Source organism: Brachyhypopomus gauderio, chromosome 17, assembly GCF_052324685.1.
Source record: "Brachyhypopomus gauderio isolate BG-103 chromosome 17, BGAUD_0.2, whole genome shotgun sequence".
Taxonomy (NCBI): domain Eukaryota; kingdom Metazoa; phylum Chordata; class Actinopteri; order Gymnotiformes; family Hypopomidae; genus Brachyhypopomus; species Brachyhypopomus gauderio.
Window position 1 is genome coordinate 15,590,179 of NC_135227.1, and position 18,430 is coordinate 15,608,608.

An 18,430-nucleotide genomic window follows, 5' to 3' on the forward strand; every position below is an offset into this window, starting at 1 on the left:
TAAGTACAATAGTTTAAAAGCACGCAGACTTTTACTACAATTCTAAACAAATTCACAAATTTCCAAAACCAGCCAATAACACAGATATACCTTGCAAGTTGAGTACACTGGTCAGTTTTTACCCATACAAACAGAGTCTTCATTTGGATTCATTTAAAATGTATATATTCCTAGGCCACATGCTTTGACTTGGCCCAAACAACTGGAGAACCAATAGGGAGAGACTAGACATCGCTAATGACATCACGAGAGAAGCATCTGTGAAACATTAGAAAAGAAATGACCTGACTGGATATCAAGCAAAGATATTTACTGTTAGGCTCACATATGCACTACACTGGGAGCAGACAGTACTTTCTTAGATGTTGATTATGATGAATTATCACTGTAGCAGATGAGAACTTGGAAGGGTGGCTTGTAAATTTAACCAATTCACCACCAAAATGACAGGTGAATCTCCCCTATTCTACTAAGCCATTCTTTCACATCTATTGGCACAGCCCTACTTTACAGGAAAAGAAAGGATTACCTCATATAACGGTAAGAGAGTTTCACATCATAGAACATAACCAAAAAACAATTCACAAGAGTCAAGAATAGGTATTCAAAAATATTAACAGAAATAAAAAGAAGTATACATATACAAAAGTGCTTGCTATTGTTGGTAACACAGCACAAAAAATTGCTATAAAAAGGTAGAAGAACATCGTGAAGCCGCACCTTTTTTAAGTTTTGCACCTGACTGAGGACAGCCTGCGAGAGGCGCTATAGAGGGGGTTTCGGCAGGCCAAGAGCAAACCTGACACCACCCTCCCTGCGTCCAACACGCACGCTAAGAGTTGTACAGTAATGATTCTCGCCTGTGGAGAGCTAGAAAAGTAGCTTCACACAGCCTTTGATCTCATGGTATGGATGACCAAAAAATTATAATAAAATATAACCAAAACAAACAAACATCACGGCCCATGTGGCAGGCCAGTGTGGATGTGTGTGTTTTGAGTGTGTGAGTGAATGTGAGTGTGTGTGTGTGTGTGTGTGTGTGTGTGTGTGTGTGTTTGTGTGTGTGACGCAGGCAATGGACTCCAATGACTGCAAGGCTGAGGAATTGACATTGAGCACCAGTAAGATATTGTATAAAAGACTGTAAAAGTTACAAAATGAGATGTGGCAGACCTGGCTAGATAAGTCCTTGTTTGAAGTTTAGCGTCACTTTTGTGTTTTTTTTTTTTAAGATAATGGTCTAAAGTCGACCACATCCAGTTTGTAGTAGTAGCACCACATGAGTTGCAATGTTTTTCACCACCTTGAAGCACCATATTGTCATCTATTACAGTAGTACCTTTTATTACCTTCAGCTGTGTATAGAAACTGTAAACAAAGAGGTATTTGTGATGTGGTGTTTTGGATTGGTTAAGACAGAGCTCCCCTGACACTAAAGAGAAAGACACCTTTTTGTGTATTTTTGTTTGTTTGTTTGTGTTTTGCCAAGGCTCAGTTGCTGTAGAAGAGGAAAGATGGACCATTCAACGTGCGGCCCAACTCAGCCCGATTACACAAAATCATGTCCGAGCTTCCGGAACATACACCAGTGAAATCATTTAGCGACTATTTCCCATCGTTCTCTCTCTCTCTTCGTCTCTCAGTGCCTTGATAGGAGGCCCCAGCTCAAGTATAGCTTGCACACATAAATCGATTCAAATTCTGGATAACACTGCTAAAAACGGAAATGAATTGAAAAACAAAACAAAAAAAAACAACAATTAAATAGAATAAAAAAGAGTCAATATTTTAAAAACATAAGAAATAACATGAAATAACTACTTTGAAGTTTATATTGTAAATAATATACAAGGCTCTTGTTATTTCATACACCAGTTTGGGTTTCCTCCGCGGCTCTCCGTGGCTGGAGCTTCACACGCAGGCGAAGTATTCTTTGAGTGGTGCGAACAAGTGGCGGATGACGGGGACGCTCCAGGACCGGCCCAGTAGCCGCTGCCTGGCCAGCCGGCTCATGTTGGACACGTCTGTGTAGTGGACAGGGAAGCCAAAGACCCTGGAGCCCAGAAACCCGAAGGGGGGTGGGGTTAGCGGGGGTGTAGAGGCTTTCACTTTCAAAACACGGGTCACTTACATTGCAATAAGCATATTGCTTACATCATTATACGCACAGCATTTATCAATATTCATGCCCTTTGCTACAGGGCTTTGGAGTGTAACCGTGTAACCTCTGTGCTCGCGCCCTGCTGCTGCATCCTGTTTGTGACTCAGGTAACGTTAACGGTGTTTCTAAGGAAAGTCGTGTGAGCGAAGCATACCTCTCCATCTCAGTGCACCACAGTATATCCTCTTTTTCGTTCATGAAAACAGGGAAGTGCTGGTCTTTGCCCTGCTTTATGGAGTTCGACCGAGTGGTGATGGTCCTCACTTTATCAAACTGGGAAAACAAGGGATAATTGCTTATTAGCTCGTTTTATTTGTTCGTTTTTGTTTTGGGCGGTTTGACAATGTGGATAACGCAGCGGTAGCATCTTTGAGTGGTGTGGAGAATATCTGAGTGGTGTAGAGAACATTTGAGTGGTGTGGAGAATATTTGAGTGGTGTGGAGGTCTGGAGTGTGGCAGCATCACCTTAGCTGTCCTGCCATGCTCCAGACAGTCCTGAAGGTCCAGCTTGTCAGAGATCATGGCAGTCAGAGGTCTATGAAGGAAAAAAAGAAAAAGATAACACAGAGACAAAACAAACAGAAAGAAAGAAGAAAAGAGAGATTGAGTTCCATAGAACGATAGGGAATGATAAGGTAATGAAGCCATGTGGAAAACCACAGTGTCCCAACCCCCCCTCGCACCTGTTCATGCCAGGCAGGTTGCCCCAGAAGTAGCGGGCACGATGTGCAGCAGACACTTCCTTGGCATCAATCATCACCGGGTTGCACTGTTAAGAATGAAGGTCAATGAGCATTTAGTGTGGAAAGGCTGACTGCATTATGAGATTTGTGGTCCAACTGCTACATACTTCATTTTGTTTATGGGCCAGTTTGCCAAAAACATTGGCTGTGTTCGAAATAGTCTACTACATACTACTGACATACTGATCGAGCCCCAAATCAGTATGCCGTATGCAGTATGTGACCAAAATGAAATTTTCCAGTACGCGAAACATACCCGGATGACCTACTACTTCCGCAAAATATTCCAGTACGCAAACAGAGCTATCTTCGTGGTGTACTGCATCCCATCATGCAACGCTACGTTCACGTGACCCCGTAGTGTGCTTTGCTTTTGTCGCATACTGGAAACTGTACTGCATACTACTACGAGGACCAGTATGCAGTATCCAGTATATACTGAGTCCAGTATGCAGTATCCAGTATGTAGTAGTCTATTTCGAACACAGCCATTGTCTTTCTGTCGGAACAGAATATTCCATGTATTGGTGCAGGACGGTATAGTGTGAAAATAGTAAATGGCACAAAGACCTGTATGAATGAATTATACTGTGTGCAAAAAACAGATCGACACCAGTGTATAGCTTAAACACAACAAATATAGATTTATTTAAAGAACATTTACACATACTAACATTTACATCTATTAAAATAATTTGTATACAATTAATTTGAAAGAAAAGTAAAAAAAAAAACCATACAGTATATACATATTAATATCATATACAATTAAACACAATATAATCAGAGTCAAAACTTCAGTATAAAAATTAAACAAATGTACATCGACCAGTCAGCAAGCTTTAAATAATCCTGTGGAGATGAGAAAACAGAAACACACAGGGTGGAGGATTTGGGGGCAGGGCAGCCAACAATAGCACACAGGACGCCTAATCTCCTGTCATGACTTACAACAGTTGTGTGTGCCAGCTAAACCAAACCTTCGACCTTGACACTCAGGGGCCATACAAGCCACTTCTGTTTTATTTTCTTTTTTTATATATCCTGCAATGAAGTCAATGTTTGTAGCTGAGCGCACAGCCCAGTGTCCAGTTCCTGACCTTATTCCACATGAACGGGGAGGACTGGATGGATCTAAATGTGCTTGTGTCACTCAAAGAACACGGTCAGAGAAGCCATTCCGCTTCCTACATGACCTGGGACAAGAATTACTAAGGTTTTAAATATAAATACAATTTATATAAAATGCTTAGTACAAATGTAATGATTGGTAATATTTCAAAATACATATTTAAAAGTAAATATTAGTAATAGAGCATGTCTGTGTTTAACATAAAGCAACACATACATGTACATACATCTACACACAGATGTGTACCCAGACTTGGGACACATGCTTACCAAATGGAGCTTGATGGCACATTCCTCTGCTCTTCCTCATTATAATCATCATCACCTCCTGTTCATAATCATTGTCCAGCAGCTGCATGACTATAGCGTCCTCTTCAGTCCATGTCCTCATGGCCTTCTCTGCTGTCTTGCTGTTCAGGGACTCCAGTAGATGGGTGTACTGATTCTTATGGAAGCTCTTTTTTTTAAAGAAAAAAATTCCATATAGTATCTTATAATTATGACTTAGTATCTCATAATAATGAGATAATAATTCAAAATTATGGCTTACAATCTCATAATTACTTACAGTCTCATATTTATGACTCATCATTATGAGATATTAATCATAATTATGAGATATTAAGTCATAATTATGAGATACTAAGTCATAATTATGAGATACTATGAGATAGTATATGGACTTTTTTTTCTTCAAGTGGCGGGAATAGGTTTCCATATATTCTTCTGTTCATCCATCTGAATATAATGACAATAGTAAATATAGGATGTGTTGGCAATACTATTCCTGAAGGCATAGTGTCCAGATATTATTTAATAATTTTGAATCACTCTGTAAATAATTGTCATTTTGTAACAGGTGCTTCCAGACCTATCCAGGATAGGTAGCTAATTCAAATACTAGGTTCCAAAAGTAGAAAAATAAGACATAGAAATAAACTGTATTAAAAATGTCTTACCTCAGCTGATCAAGTGAACTTCTCCTCTGGTGATTTAAAAGCTTGACAATCGCTTTGTCTAAGCCTTCTTCTCCGGGTGCAGCGATGGGAATAAGATTGTGTTTTCCCCCGACATAGCAGGAAGTATGGAAACAAACAGAGGGAACCAAGCTTCCTACCAATCAATTAGGGTTCAACCATGTAGTGCATAAACCCTGCTGTAATCGTTAGAATTACGATAGCATTACAATAGAATCATGCATTCATGGGCTCAAAACAAACAAAAAAGCCTCTTAAGATTTTTTGCTTATTTGCATAATATGCAAAACCTACTGTTGCAAACTAGTCCTAGGTGTTTTTTTTAATGATTACCAGAATCTTGGTGTCGAACTATTCACAAGACCCATGATCAATAATTATCAACAACATTGTGACATTTGCATATAGTCTGCCTGTCAAATGTCAATCAATAGCTCTGAGGCGGAGCTTAATTTACTTCAACAGCTATGATGCATTCATGAATCTTCATGACAGTTGATAGGCTGATAGATCATATGAGATTGATGTTACGTTTCAATGCTGGGCAACATTGTTAATAGTGGAAAACACTATCAACCATCAAGCTAAAATTTTATATGGAGTTTCATAGGGTCACATTCTATCGGGATGCTCTACTATGACGTCATCATTCAAAAAACATGGCCAATGGTCATCAGCCATTTCACAGGCTTAACATGGACCAATCAACATGAAACTTGAATGGTATGCCCAAGACTCTGTCATTGTGAGAAGTTTCAAATCATTTGGCCACTAGATAGCGCTATTCATGAAAATCATGCATACATGTATATTTTCACTGCATAAAACTGCATTTATTTGATTCTTTGCAGACCAAAAAAATGCATTTTCTCACGTTCATAAATTGAAAAAAAAAATTGCTCCTTTCAAACAAGTCTAGGAATTAGTACGGTCAAAATCTCATGGGCTCTGTAGGGAAATAATTATCAAAAACATTCTCTTCTTTTTTACTTTCCATATGGTCCACTTACCAACTGAATAACTGCAGCCTTGCCATATAGGGGAGACCGAGTATGGTTGTAACATGGGGAGAGTTGTAACACCATCAATTCCACCGATCACGGATAGATAGATAGGAGTCATATGATCATTCCAGTATTTACCTAATTCCTCCCTGATCACACATGAATATCAAGGCTGGAAACAGGCACATGCAGATTCCATAGAGAAAAAACTGATTTTGAGGTAAGAAAGTACATTTCTGAGTAAAGAGTATATTTTGTTTAGTACTTATACTATTGCAGATAAAATCACATGAATGATATTACATTAAACTGTAGTTTCTCAGATATACTGTATTGTGATGCATTTTTCCCGTGTTAATTTCAAATCACCTTGCTAATACAGCTAGTTAAACAATGGCTGACAGGGGTGGGGTGGGTTGTAACACAGCTTTAAAAAGAGTTACAACCATCACCTTATATACAACTAAGAAAACTCTCTTGTATTTAATAATTTTACAGAATGCCTAGGCAGTGGAAAGAAAGACTGACAGAGGTGTGCCTGCAAAGGTTTTTTAAAAAGCATCTGATGAGGTCACAAAGAAGGGCAAGTCAGTCAGATCAGTTGCGAAGGCACATGGTATCTGCCATGTAACACACACACACATACACACACACACACACACATTGACATTGTTTATTATTTGACCTACATGTTCTTTACACAGGTATATTGTATTAGTGTTCAATAAGCATACATATTGTTAAATAAGCATATTGCATGGTGTGGCTTGTTTTTTGCTTCTTTTGTGTAATTGTTACAACTTACCCCATCATGTGTTACAACCTACCCCGGTAGTGGGGTAGGTTGTAACAAAGGAACACCATGTATTTGACATCAACTCACAAGGGCTGTGATATTTGAATTGGTGCCCCTTGTAGTACACAAATGTGTGTACTTTGTATAAAAGTTTGAGAACTCTAGCTCAAAAATTCAGTGAGTTACAGGTGCTGAAGCAAAAAGTGTTACAACCATACCCGGTCTCCCCCTATGACATATTGCTATAACTCAAAAGATATGCAAGTGATCAACTCCTAATATGAAACACTTTTACAGTTGAGGTCCTTGTGAGCCAAGTTTGGTGTAAATTGACCTTTCAAGTCACGCAAAAACAGAAACACAAAATCCTCTAAAATCATCAAAACGCACGCACAAAACAGACAAGTAATAGGTATGATTCAGATCTATGAGCTAAAAAATGTACCGGTAATTACTTCTTAAAACAAAAAGTACTTTCTTACTAAAGTAATTTCTTACAATGTCTTACAGTGTACACTTCATGCATTCTAATCAACGTTAAATCATTTGCTCAAAACAGCCCTTTGTGCCCCTTAGGCCCATAGGGGATATATGTGCTTGAAACAAGACTCACGCTTGCAGCTATATTCTAAAATTGTATCTTATGCAGGTGATTAAACGGCTGAGATATTAGAAATTGCGGTATTAGAAAGGGCTGGCACCAAAGGTCTTAAATATTAGTTATCAAATAATAGTTCATGTAGATACCTGTTATAGTTTTTCCATTAAGATGTATGAGAAGTGACAGACATGTAAAAATGCTGTGGTAAGAGCTTAGTAAAAGAAACGGCTCCTAAGGCTTACAATTAGCCACACATCAAAAAACTACTTAAGTTCTTTGACTTTACTAGCTATGTAGTTTAATCTCTTTGATTACGATGTATTAGACATATATTGCACATCTAACTAATGTACCGGTATATCTAACTTTATATTTGTTTATTAATACATACTCCTAATTGAGACAGTCAAATCAAAGGTTTTGTTTACTCTGACAAATAGGATCACAGAAATATAAGCCTATAAAAATCATTGTCCTCTAATACCAACATAAACCCAAATACATAATTGAGCAAGATAGATAAGGAAACATATACTGGGTGCAAGGGTGGGAAAATCTTATGTCTTGTGAACAGGTTAGGACAAGTTAAGTTCTTGTGCATCTAACACGTCATGTCTGCAAGTCTACCACTAGGTGGCGACAAAAAGCCATCAATTTATAGTTTATTGTTGGCATGCATTCGGCAGCCTGTTTTAGCAGGGAAGAGATCACCAACCAGGACTGCTTTAAGTGTGAGAGAAGCTGATGCAAGAGCACACACACCTCTAGAAAGCGAGAGATGTCCCTTTTGTCACTGACGCCCATGGCCACCACATTCTCAAACAGCCAGAAGAATGGCCTCTCGTCTCCTGGCTTTGGACGAGCTTCATGCAAAAGTCGGTAAAACTCAAAGAACAGCCGACCTGTACCCTCTGGTTGTGTTTGTTTAATTGTGAATGTGTGTGTGTGTGTGTGTGTGTGTGCGCGCACAGAGGAGAGAAAGACAAGAAGACAGTTACTCATCTGTCCACACTTGTCTTATGACTCATATCAAAATACAAACTAGCTATCTGCCTTTATTGCAAATGTTTTAGGGAAAAACTGAAATAAACACAAATACTGGTTTTGCATGCAATTTTGTTTTACCAAAGAGACCTTTCCGTGCTGGATTAACTATGGACAGATCATTGCATGGACTTCCACCGATGACGAGATCAAAAGGCCCCCACTCATGAATCTGCAGGACAGGAGAGGCGGACAGAAAGACAGAGATTACAGGGAATGAAACAAAGATTGTAAAATGTGCATGGATAGTATAACTACACTGTGGAATATGTATTCGTATTTCACCATAACCTGCTGGCTTTTGCATAACGTGGAAAGTCAACTCACGTGTTTGCGTGTGACGTTCCTCACATCACCCACATACATAATGCGTCCCTGGTGCCGCACGATCCCCACAGTAATGGAGTCCTCACACACCTCAGATGCCACGTAACGCTCCACCTGAATACCCAGCTCCTTCAGCACCAACAACCCTGGACACACACACACACACACACACACACGCACACGAAACGCCCTGTGAAAATACATTCTCCCAAACCCATTCAGGTGCCTTGTCCAATTACTATATATGCATATTCTGTATAATACAGTTTAATGTTTAATAGTAAAAACATACATATATACAGGGAAATGAACATTATTCGTGTCCAATGAATTTATACATTTGCACATTGAAATTATGATTGAGATGCAGCAACACTGCAGTCCAGTCACATAAAGCGTTCCTCATTTGTATAAGTAATGAAAAGTGTTCCTCCCAGAACAGGCCCTGAAAACTCAGAGCTGTTATGTGATAGCCACTGTGCAGACAGCATCATTGTCCTGCTGAGAGCACAAAACATGTATGTGTGTGTGTGTGTGTGTGTGTGTGTGTGTGTGTGTGTGTGTGTGTGTGTGTGTGTGTGTGGAGGTCTCCTTTAACCTGTGGCAATGCCGTCGAAGAGTGATAGAACACGGATGGCCTTTCTCTTCTCTGCCAAGACGGGAGGGTATAGCTTTGGAGGGTCCTGAGAGGAAGACAAAAAGAGAGAGGGGGGGGGGGGCAGCTCAGTAATAAAAGCACATGTATCTGTATCTACTTTCTGAAAGTAATGAAAGAGCCCTGTACATTAAACCCCTGCAGATACAAGGCCCCATTGTTCAGCTCTGGTAATGGAGAAATGGTCGGCTGGTTTCCTTAACCATCAATATGTGATAATGTAAAGCACATCAAAGCCCTTAATCTGTCCTGTCTACAGGACCACAGGACAGGTGGACCATGAAATGTCCATCAAACCATCTCTTCTCTTAACCTCCTAAGTGGGTCTCCAGCTCTCACATGTTAATCTTATTAGCAGAGGCTCACAGTTGCCAGGCTGATATGTTGTTAAGGCTTCTGCGCTGTAATGTGCAGAGTATTGAGAGGCGACAGATATTTGGCTCTCTGTCTAGACCCCTGGCTACGTTCCAGGACACTCTACTGTTCCAGCCCAGCCCAGCCCAAATACTCCACCCCAACACACATAGCAGCGTTCTGGGCTTGAGCTACAGCCACAACAGCCCCGACGGGCGCGTTGGGAGATTTATAACACGGCGGTGAGGTGGTTAGCAGAGGGGTTTAGCTGGACGCGGGGCACTTACGAAGTCTTGGTCGTGGTTGTTGGCGAAGAAGTGCTGCAGGCGGCAGGGCCAGTCCACACGCCTCTCCAGCAGCCCGTACTGGGGCTTCTGGCCGCACATGTAGCAGTTCCACGGGTCCTCCTTAATGGCCGCCTGCGCCGCGCCCGGCCCCACCAGCAGGTCCACACACTCCACGCAGAAACACCTGCACACGGCACGGAGACCTCAAAACACGCCCCCCCCCCCGCCTCCGCCAAACAGGCTACGGCCCCAAAAAAAACCGCCGTGACTGTCCATGTCACGTGAGCCCTCGCTGAAGGGTGATGCCGTACCTGCAGCAGTTATTGTTCCCGCACATGAGCACCTCCCGGCCTCCGCAGCAGATAGTGCAGTAAGACTGGTAGCCGTCGTCGTCGTACTGGTACGCGCACTCCAGGAAGCAGTTCTGTAACACAGCACAGCTCCGCTCTATGAAATCATCGACTCCGCAGCCCGGGACGGGAGCTGTTCCACCAAACCACGCAACTGATGTTTTTATTTATTTTACTGCGGACTGTAAAAGTCGTGGCGGCCGCGACGTAATCACAAACGCTCTGGTATCAACTAAATCAACAGCTGTTGTGAAATGAAAACAATAGTGTCGCACAAGCGTGCGGACGAGCCGTAAACGGGGCCGCGTCACGGAGTCAGTTGAATGGGGAATGCTTCTAGTGTATGGGGGTGGGGGGGCGGGGCGGGGTGGGGGGGTGGGTCCCTAAAAGAGCCGCTAGGCGCAGAGTGCCGGAGGACGAGCTGGCGCTCTACCTTACAGCTCTGGCACATCCCTCCGATGAAGAGCGGGTGCTCCAGGCCGACGTTCAGGGTCCCGCAGGAGATGCAGATGTCTGCAGGAAAGCAGGCGGGGAAAAAGCAGCGTCAGAGTGACCCGGGCACGCCCGGAGCTCGCGGGTCAGCCGGTAAGGGGCGGAAAGGCAGCGTTGTAAATACCTTCGATGTTCCTGGTTTTCTGTCGCACTTCGTACACGAGCCTCTCTGGGAAAACAAAGAAGAGCAAGCGGACGGAAGCAATTAGTCCGGGCCGGCTCCTCCCGCGACCCCCTCTGTGGCGTTTAGCGTGTAGTGTTTACACTGGAGGGCTCTGAAGAGGACGCTGAGAGCTCTGATTACAGGAATGCGCGCGAGCGTGCGTGTGAGAGCGGGCGCGCGAACCCGCTGAACTCCTCGGGCTCACCTCGGGTCCTCTCGTCGACGATGTCTTTGACCTTGGGCTTCTCCACGGCCGCGCTCTTGCGGGGCTTTTTCGCGGGTGGGGGCGTGTAGGCCGCCGCCTCTGGCTCCACCCACATCTCCGGGTACACTTCCTTATACGGGTTGCGCTCCTCTGAGAAAGGCGGAGTCAGAGAACCAGACCAAACAGTTTAAAAGTCCACAAGCTGAGCTGGAGACCAGCACGCGAGTCAGCAGTGGCGTCAACTTCAGCTTCGGGACAGCCAGACTTTCGCTATTACGCAAACGCCACCAGTCAATCAGCTGCTCGGATCTCAAACTAAAGCCAACAGCTGCTACAAGACCATCACACACACTAGTCATGTGTGTCAACAGCACTGGTCATTTTTTATATATTACAGTACAATTTTTTTTTTTTTAGCTGAGCAGCAGATTCCAAAATGCAGCAAACGCGGCACAACTGAACTGCGAAGTTCTCCTCGCAGGCCTTTGGCGAGCGTCTTTGGCGAGCTTGCCAAGGTGCCCTGGAGGAAGGAGAGCCTGGTGGCGAGGTGTACCTTCAGGTGGCTCCAGGCCTTTAGGGCCAGTGGGCTGGAAACCTGTCATGGCCCATTCGATCATTTGCTTGTTCTGCATGTCCACCGACTTGGACGTGTCGGTGTCGTCACTCTCTGGGCAGGTGAGGAAGGTTTTTCCCGCTCTACCGCTGGCTACCTGTGGAGGGTGCAGCAGTGACATCAACGATTCGCTCACATGCGTTGGAAAACGTCTTCTCAGACATGCGCTGTTATTTGCCGCAGAAATCAATAATGCTAACGAACTCCGTTGCGGCTCTGGAACAAGTTCAACGCCTTACCTGTAGCACCTCAAAAATGGCTTTTTTATACATTGGCTGTTTGTTGTATGTTGGCTGGTGAAAAGCGTTGCAGAAGGAACTCAAGGGCAGCAGTTTCTCAACACAGACCTGCAGGGGAGGAGAGAGAGAGAACACGTCTTCAGCTCCTGGTCACGGAAGGAAGGAGAACGTCAACGATTCGTCCAGGGTGTTTACGGAAAAAAACACCAGCAGGCAAGAAAGTCAACAGGTGCCCTGGGACAGCGGGTAGGGAGCGGGGAACTTACCACGGAGAACTTGCCGTCACCGAACCACATGACCCAGCGGGTGCCCTCGGCGGCCCGGCTGCGTCCGGTCATCCACCAGGAGACGATGCGTCCGGGCCACCAGGAGAAGCCACGCAGCTTCCCCCACACCAGCTCGCCGATGCCGAAGCCCCGGCCGTCCTGCACACAGGCCGCACGGCCGTCACACCCCGCGCTCCACCTCCATCCACCAACACCGCCCGGAGCTGGGGGGCTCCGCCATAATCAACCTCTTCACCATATAAACTTGGGCTCTTACAGTTTCTACCGTATTATTGTTATCACAGGATTTGTAGCAGAAGATATTACAGAGTGGCCTTTTTACACAGACGACAGAAAAATAACAGAAAAACAAGATGTAGTGTTTCAGGAGCGACCACTATAGTCCTGTCAGCACTCAGTCTTGCAGGACGGTCAGTACCTCGTACTCAGCCTCCGCCTCCATGGTCTTGGGTGAGGTCTTGTCTCCGTTGCCCATAGGCACACGCTCCGGGGTGGTGGCCACGGTCGGGGAGGCGGGGTCTGTCTGCTGCTGCTGCTGCTGGGGGCAGGGCTGTGGCGGCGGAGGGGGCGGGGCTTTGGGAAGGGTCTGAGGCTGAGTTGGCTGCTGTTCCTGCAGGACGGGCGGAGGCGGTGGGGGTGGTGGTGGTGGTGGTGGTGGAGCAGGGGTGGGGTGCAGGGGTCTGCTGGCGTTGGCGCTGGCCTTCTGGGGTTCGGACCCCACCTCTCTGAGCTCCTCCATCGAGTTCATCACAGACACCAGCTGGGCCTTCTTCTCCGCCTGCAGCACAAGGGGACAGGGAGAGCAGGGAGGAAGAGGTGAAGAACGGCGGGGGAGGGGGAGGGGGAGGAGCTGGCCCGCTACCACGGCGACCCTCCCCGCCGCGCCAATCGGCTCGCGGGAGCGGCCGGCCATAATCGCTCCGTTTGTTTACAGCGCACTGATCTCATGTGCCAAAGCAAATATTTCCAGTCCTCATGATAAAGAGCGAGCGGACTCCTCCTCGAAAGCAAGGAGGGATGGAAGATTAACAACAACAACAACAATAACAACAACAAAACTATGGCAACATTCCTCCGTAGTCGTCGGAGGTGAGAGCTCTGTAGCAGCGAGCTCTCCGCGCCGGCCGACGTGCTCAGGCAGGCCGGCGCTGCCGAGTTCAACGGGTTCGACAAACCTGAGCGCGAGCCATTAGGTCAGCAACAGAGGACACGAGCCAAGCTGTGACTTAATCTGCTCGCAGAAAATCCCCAACAGCTGCACACATTCTGCAGCCTCTCCCGCCCTCCCTTGCTCTTTTCCTCCCTCTCTCTCTCTCTCTCTCTCTCTCTCTCTCCCTCTCTCTCTCTCTCTCTCACACCCCCCCCCCCCCACCCTTCCCTCTCCAGAGCACTTACTCACTCACACGTGAATGTCTTTCACAGCTGTACTCTCTCTCGGCGGCTGCCGTCCCAACACCACCTCGGGTTTCACTCACGCACGTGAGCCTGGCGGAGACTAGTGTGTGTGTGTGTGTGTGTGTGTGTGTGTGTGTGTGTGTGTGTGTGTGTGGGGGGGGGACAAGGTTGGGACCGTCCCCTGTTCACTCCGCTTCCCTTATTCACCCTCCCCTGCTCACTACCCACAAGAGGGAGTGGAGCCCAGCAGGGCACAGTGTATATATGTGTGTGTGTGTGTGTGTATGTGGCAGGGGTGATGATACGGAGCAAAAACATGTGGCCTCCAATCATTGAGCCCCACTGTAGTTTATAAATATCTGTATAGCCTCACAGGCTGGTTCAAAGCACTTAGCCATATGTTCTATACTGTTTGAGGCCGTGGGATATACAGTGGAGACCAGAGTTATTGAGTTAGAACGTCTGTTTGCGTTCTACCCCTCACAGTACTCCAGCCTGAACTACAATCTTGGACATTTCATGCTGAGCAAACACACATGAATTCATCAAAACTCAATCTGCAGCCTTAGCTTTTTATCTAAGCCAAATATTTGCCAAGGTGCACCATGCTGACCATGGCTTTGCTCTGTATACACACACAATTTTACGTGCGAGGCGATCACGTCTATCACGAGGGCAGAGGCGCCTGCAGGACAATGTGCATCTCGGTGCTTCTACGGTGAAACTAGCCATTAAAGGTCGTCAAGAGTAACTGTGAGTAAAATTAATATTTTAAGCGTCAGAAAACATGATCGTAACTGTAACGGTTAGGGAGGACATACTCCAGGCTCCGCGCCACAGAGCCCATTTACAGAGAAACGGAAAGAGGAATCTCGTCTTGCTAGGCTTCCTCCAGAGAGGGAGAGGAAGGGCTTATTTATCTAGAAAATCAATAGAAAACTGATTCCCCCCAAAAAAGGCCAGTGGGGGGCTGAGGCGGGGAGAGGGAGGGGGAGGGGCGGAGCTGGAAGGGAATAAGCAGTGGAGGTTTGCGTTTGGACCATTTCCCAGTTGTAAATGCCCCCTTTTGGGGCCCTCGCTGCACTGAGAGAGGCTGAGTCTTTGAATCGCGGTGGGGGGAGGGGTCGGGAAGTAGGAGAAAGTGGAGCACAGTACAGTACAGTACAGTACAGTACAGTACAGTACATTACAGTACGGCCTATATCAGCTCCACACACACATGGCACCGATGCCCACGGCTTGGCCCGAGCACGTGTGCCTGTGGTTGGTGCGAGAGCGCAGAGGGAGTCAGACAGTGTGGCGCGAAAGGCGCTGCGCGGAACAACCGGCCAGCCTGCGCTGCCCCCCAGTGGTACCCTGAGGAGAATCGACCAATAGCTTAGGACACATTGAAAACGCTGCGGCATTAGTGTGACTTATTAATAGATCAGAGGGACACGTCCCATATGGGGAAGAACACAAGAGAAAAGCAGGAGTATTTTTCCATGAGATTTTTCCTCAGATGGTGGAGACCTGTTGATTCCGTATCTGCTGGGTCTAAAGGGTGTCCTGACTATTTCTGCCTGTGGGCCAAAAGCACTGATGAAAGACCCAAGAAGATAAGAGGAAGAACCGGTTTTGAGAGTGGCTGCCTGCTTTCTGGATGAATAGAACATCCCTCAGGCAAGAATACACACACACACACACACACACACACACACGGACGCACACACGGACGCACACACACCACCTAAAGGCACATCCTGAATAAACCCCGTCACTGTAATTTCATGGTGGCTCTTAACATTCCACATTTATATGTCCAGAGTGCAGCAGATCCTCGCAAACAACGGCACAGGAACCGTGAAAACCACAGGATGCAGGCGGTGGGGTGAACCTCCTTCCTGTTGCAACACAGGGGCCACAGCACATGGTACCGAGGTCTTGTCCTGCAAAACTGCAGTAGCTCAGCCGACAGGAAGCGTCTGGCGCCGCCACAATCGGGCCACACTTTCAAAATCAAAGTCTGCGCTGATAACACAAAAGACGCAACAACGGACACCGCTTCCTCCCTGTTCTGGGATACATCCCCAGGTCCATTATCAGACCCGAGCGTTTCTCAAATGTCTTTCTGGTTCCAGCCCAGCTCAACCACTACAGACAACCACTACCAATTAGTCTTAAATACAGAAATATCATTTACATAAGATTACACTCATCTGTTCCACCACACTAATCAGCGTGAACGTGACGGGTGCTGTATGAGCACGTGCAGATATCTTTCACTCCGCCAGGGTGTCACGTGAATTAAGCCACAGATTTTTAGGATGGTAAGAATTGTCAGTAACAGGGCAAACATGATCACACATGCCAAAGAGTTCACCCATGCAAAAGAGCTATTCGATACACGGAGGTGCCCTTGACGGATCCACTCAGGCTCTATGACACCATAAAACTGAAACGGGACATTCCTGTGGAGCACGACCATCATTGCCATGTGCCAATCGTATTTATTATGGCGCGACCTTCGTGAGAAGCCTGAACAAAGCCTTCTAACTCCTCAACCTCTGGAGACCTTCGGACCGGGGACGCATCTGGCCCCCATTGTGCCAAAGGTCATTTAAAGAGACGCGCCAATTAGGCGTCCCGCAGGGCTCAGCCGAGCGAAAGGAGTCTGAACACAGCCGTCATAAAGAAACCCACCTTCGCCCCCCAACCCCCTCGCCTCATGTCACCCATAGAAGTCAGTTTAATTTTTCAAAGGTTTGTCTTTTCCCTGATAGCTGCGGATAAACTGCAGATAAAAAGAGGAGGGTGGGGGGGGGGGGGGGGGGGGGGGGGGGGGGGCTTAAAATAGCGCGAGCAGGGCTGGAACCTTGCGCATGCTTGGGCCGGCAGCCTTGACCCACAGCTCCAGCGCCGGCAGCACACAGCACACATACGCCACTCGGGTTCACTCGGTTCATTCTCCCCATTTGCATATTCTTAAAAAGACAGGCACCACATTTCCGTTCCGAGCCCGGACGAAAGCCAATATTTACATGCTTATAATGTTTCTTCCCAGAACACGGAGCAACAGGAAAGTCAATCGGACATTATTTAAATCTACAACAGGTACTTTAAATGGTCAACAACAATAACAACAAAAAACCCTATATACATGAATCAAATTCAGGACATATCTGTTATTTACAGCTTTCCTGCTCTAAACATGCAGAAGAAAATGCATTGCACACAAGCAGTGTTGAGAACTTCACAAATGTCAACTTCAAATCATTTCTCAAGGAAAACAGCAGGAAAGACAGCCGTGTAGGAACTCCTTCGAGCACACAGTGTTTCTCCTACAATAACATACGGTCAAACAAATCTACTTTTCCTGTGGACGCCCGTGCTCCCTCCTCTCCACGGCTCCAAACTGACGGGTTTCCTTTAAGCTGCCCACAGCAGATGGTCCGTAACGCGTCTCCTGGAAGTACCTGAAGTCAGCATAATTCCTCCTCCAGCAAAGCCTACTCAGACATGCATACCGTCGCCCTGCGCTATCAACAACAAACAACGCCGCCAACCTACCCATACACGCCTGCACTCTGCACTTTAAATCCAACGTGGGACTCTCTGGTTTTTTTCTTGCCCCCACTCTCGGGTTAGAGGAGTCCGCTCCAGAAAAAAAAGGCAAGAGAAAAAAAAAAACAGAAAGCATGAACATTTCTTTGTCTGGGAATTCAGGGTCAGGTGGTTGTCGACAGGAATTCTGGTTGGCTAGAGAGGACTTGCAAAATGTTGGCAGGCAGCCAGGAGGCCGTCTTGCGAGCAGCGCTGGAAACTTGCTGCAAACCTCATCTTCAGTCTTATATCCACAGCACTGAGTTCATTTCCATGGCCAAGAGGAAAGAGGGAGGGAGAAGAGGGAGAGAGGGAGGGGGGGGCAGGGAGGGGGAGGGGAGAGAGGAGTCCACCGTAACGCTGGGCACTTGTTTATTTAAAAAAAAAAAGAGCCACACACTCCCCCTTTCCCTGAGGAGCTCAAGCAGGCAGGAATTGAGGAGACTACGAGCTCAGCCTTTAAACCAGCCCCGTCCGCCGTACAGAGCTTAACACACTGCACACGGTAAAGGGAAGCGCATCTAGTCACCTGTCCAGCAGTACACTGCCAGCTTTCTCCAGGGTACCGTGTTGAGAGGTGCACAAATACAGACTCCAAGGAGATCTTTGGGGAACAAACTGGACAATCCTCTAAAGTATTGGGCTCTTCCACAAAGTGCTTACTCACTGGGGCACGAGTGGGACAGGCAGACATTCACTGACTCCTGTGAGACCGGAGAGAGAATTCCAGTTTCTCCTGTGAGACCGGAGAGAGAATTCCAGTTTCTCCTGTGAGTCCGAAGAGAGAATTCCAGTTTCTCCTGTGAGACCGGAGAGAGAATTCCAGTTTCTCCTGTGAGACCGGAGAGAGAATTCTAGTTTCTCCTGTGAGTCCGGAGAGAGAATTCCAGTTTCTCCTGTGAGACCGGAGAGAGAATTCCAGTTTCTCCTGTGAGACCGGAGAGAGAATTCCAGTTTCTCCTGTGAGACCGGAGAGAGAATTCCAGTTTCTCCTGTGAGTCCGGAGAGAGAATTCCAGTTTCT

At 46.3% G+C, this 18,430-nt stretch overlaps 1 protein-coding gene across 9 annotated transcripts in view; it reads right to left on the reverse strand.

Annotated features, from left to right (window-relative positions):
* Positions 1-1,158: 1,158 nt before the first annotated feature.
* The window catches only part of dnmt3ab (DNA (cytosine-5-)-methyltransferase 3 alpha b), a 39,129-nt gene continuing 21,857 nt past the window's right edge, over positions 1,159-18,430 (reverse strand). Inside the window, exons 7-24 of one of the 9 annotated variants that reach the window (XM_076978231.1) lie at positions 12,849-13,208; positions 12,410-12,568; positions 12,144-12,251; positions 11,845-12,001; positions 11,292-11,441; positions 11,048-11,092; positions 10,865-10,944; positions 10,393-10,505; positions 10,082-10,265; positions 9,384-9,468; positions 8,786-8,931; positions 8,540-8,630; positions 8,177-8,325; positions 2,846-2,931; positions 2,628-2,697; positions 2,316-2,434; positions 1,871-2,053; positions 1,159-1,711 (exon numbers count right to left, since the gene is read on the reverse strand). In XM_076978231.1, the coding sequence (XP_076834346.1) occupies positions 1,912-2,053; positions 2,316-2,434; positions 2,628-2,697; positions 2,846-2,931; positions 8,177-8,325; positions 8,540-8,630; positions 8,786-8,931; positions 9,384-9,468; positions 10,082-10,265; positions 10,393-10,505; positions 10,865-10,944; positions 11,048-11,092; positions 11,292-11,441; positions 11,845-12,001; positions 12,144-12,251; positions 12,410-12,568; positions 12,849-13,208 (2,244 nt within the window). In that variant the 3' untranslated portion in view covers positions 1,159-1,711; positions 1,871-1,911. Of the gene's footprint in view, positions 2,054-2,315; positions 2,435-2,627; positions 2,698-2,845; positions 2,932-3,525; positions 5,063-8,176; positions 8,326-8,539; positions 8,631-8,785; positions 8,932-9,383; positions 9,469-10,081; positions 10,266-10,392; positions 10,506-10,864; positions 10,945-11,047; positions 11,093-11,291; positions 11,442-11,844; positions 12,002-12,143; positions 12,252-12,409; positions 12,569-12,848; positions 13,209-18,430 lie in introns of those variants that run through there. The other 8 variants (XM_076978230.1, XM_076978232.1, XM_076978229.1 and 5 more) reach the window with 8 other exon arrangements.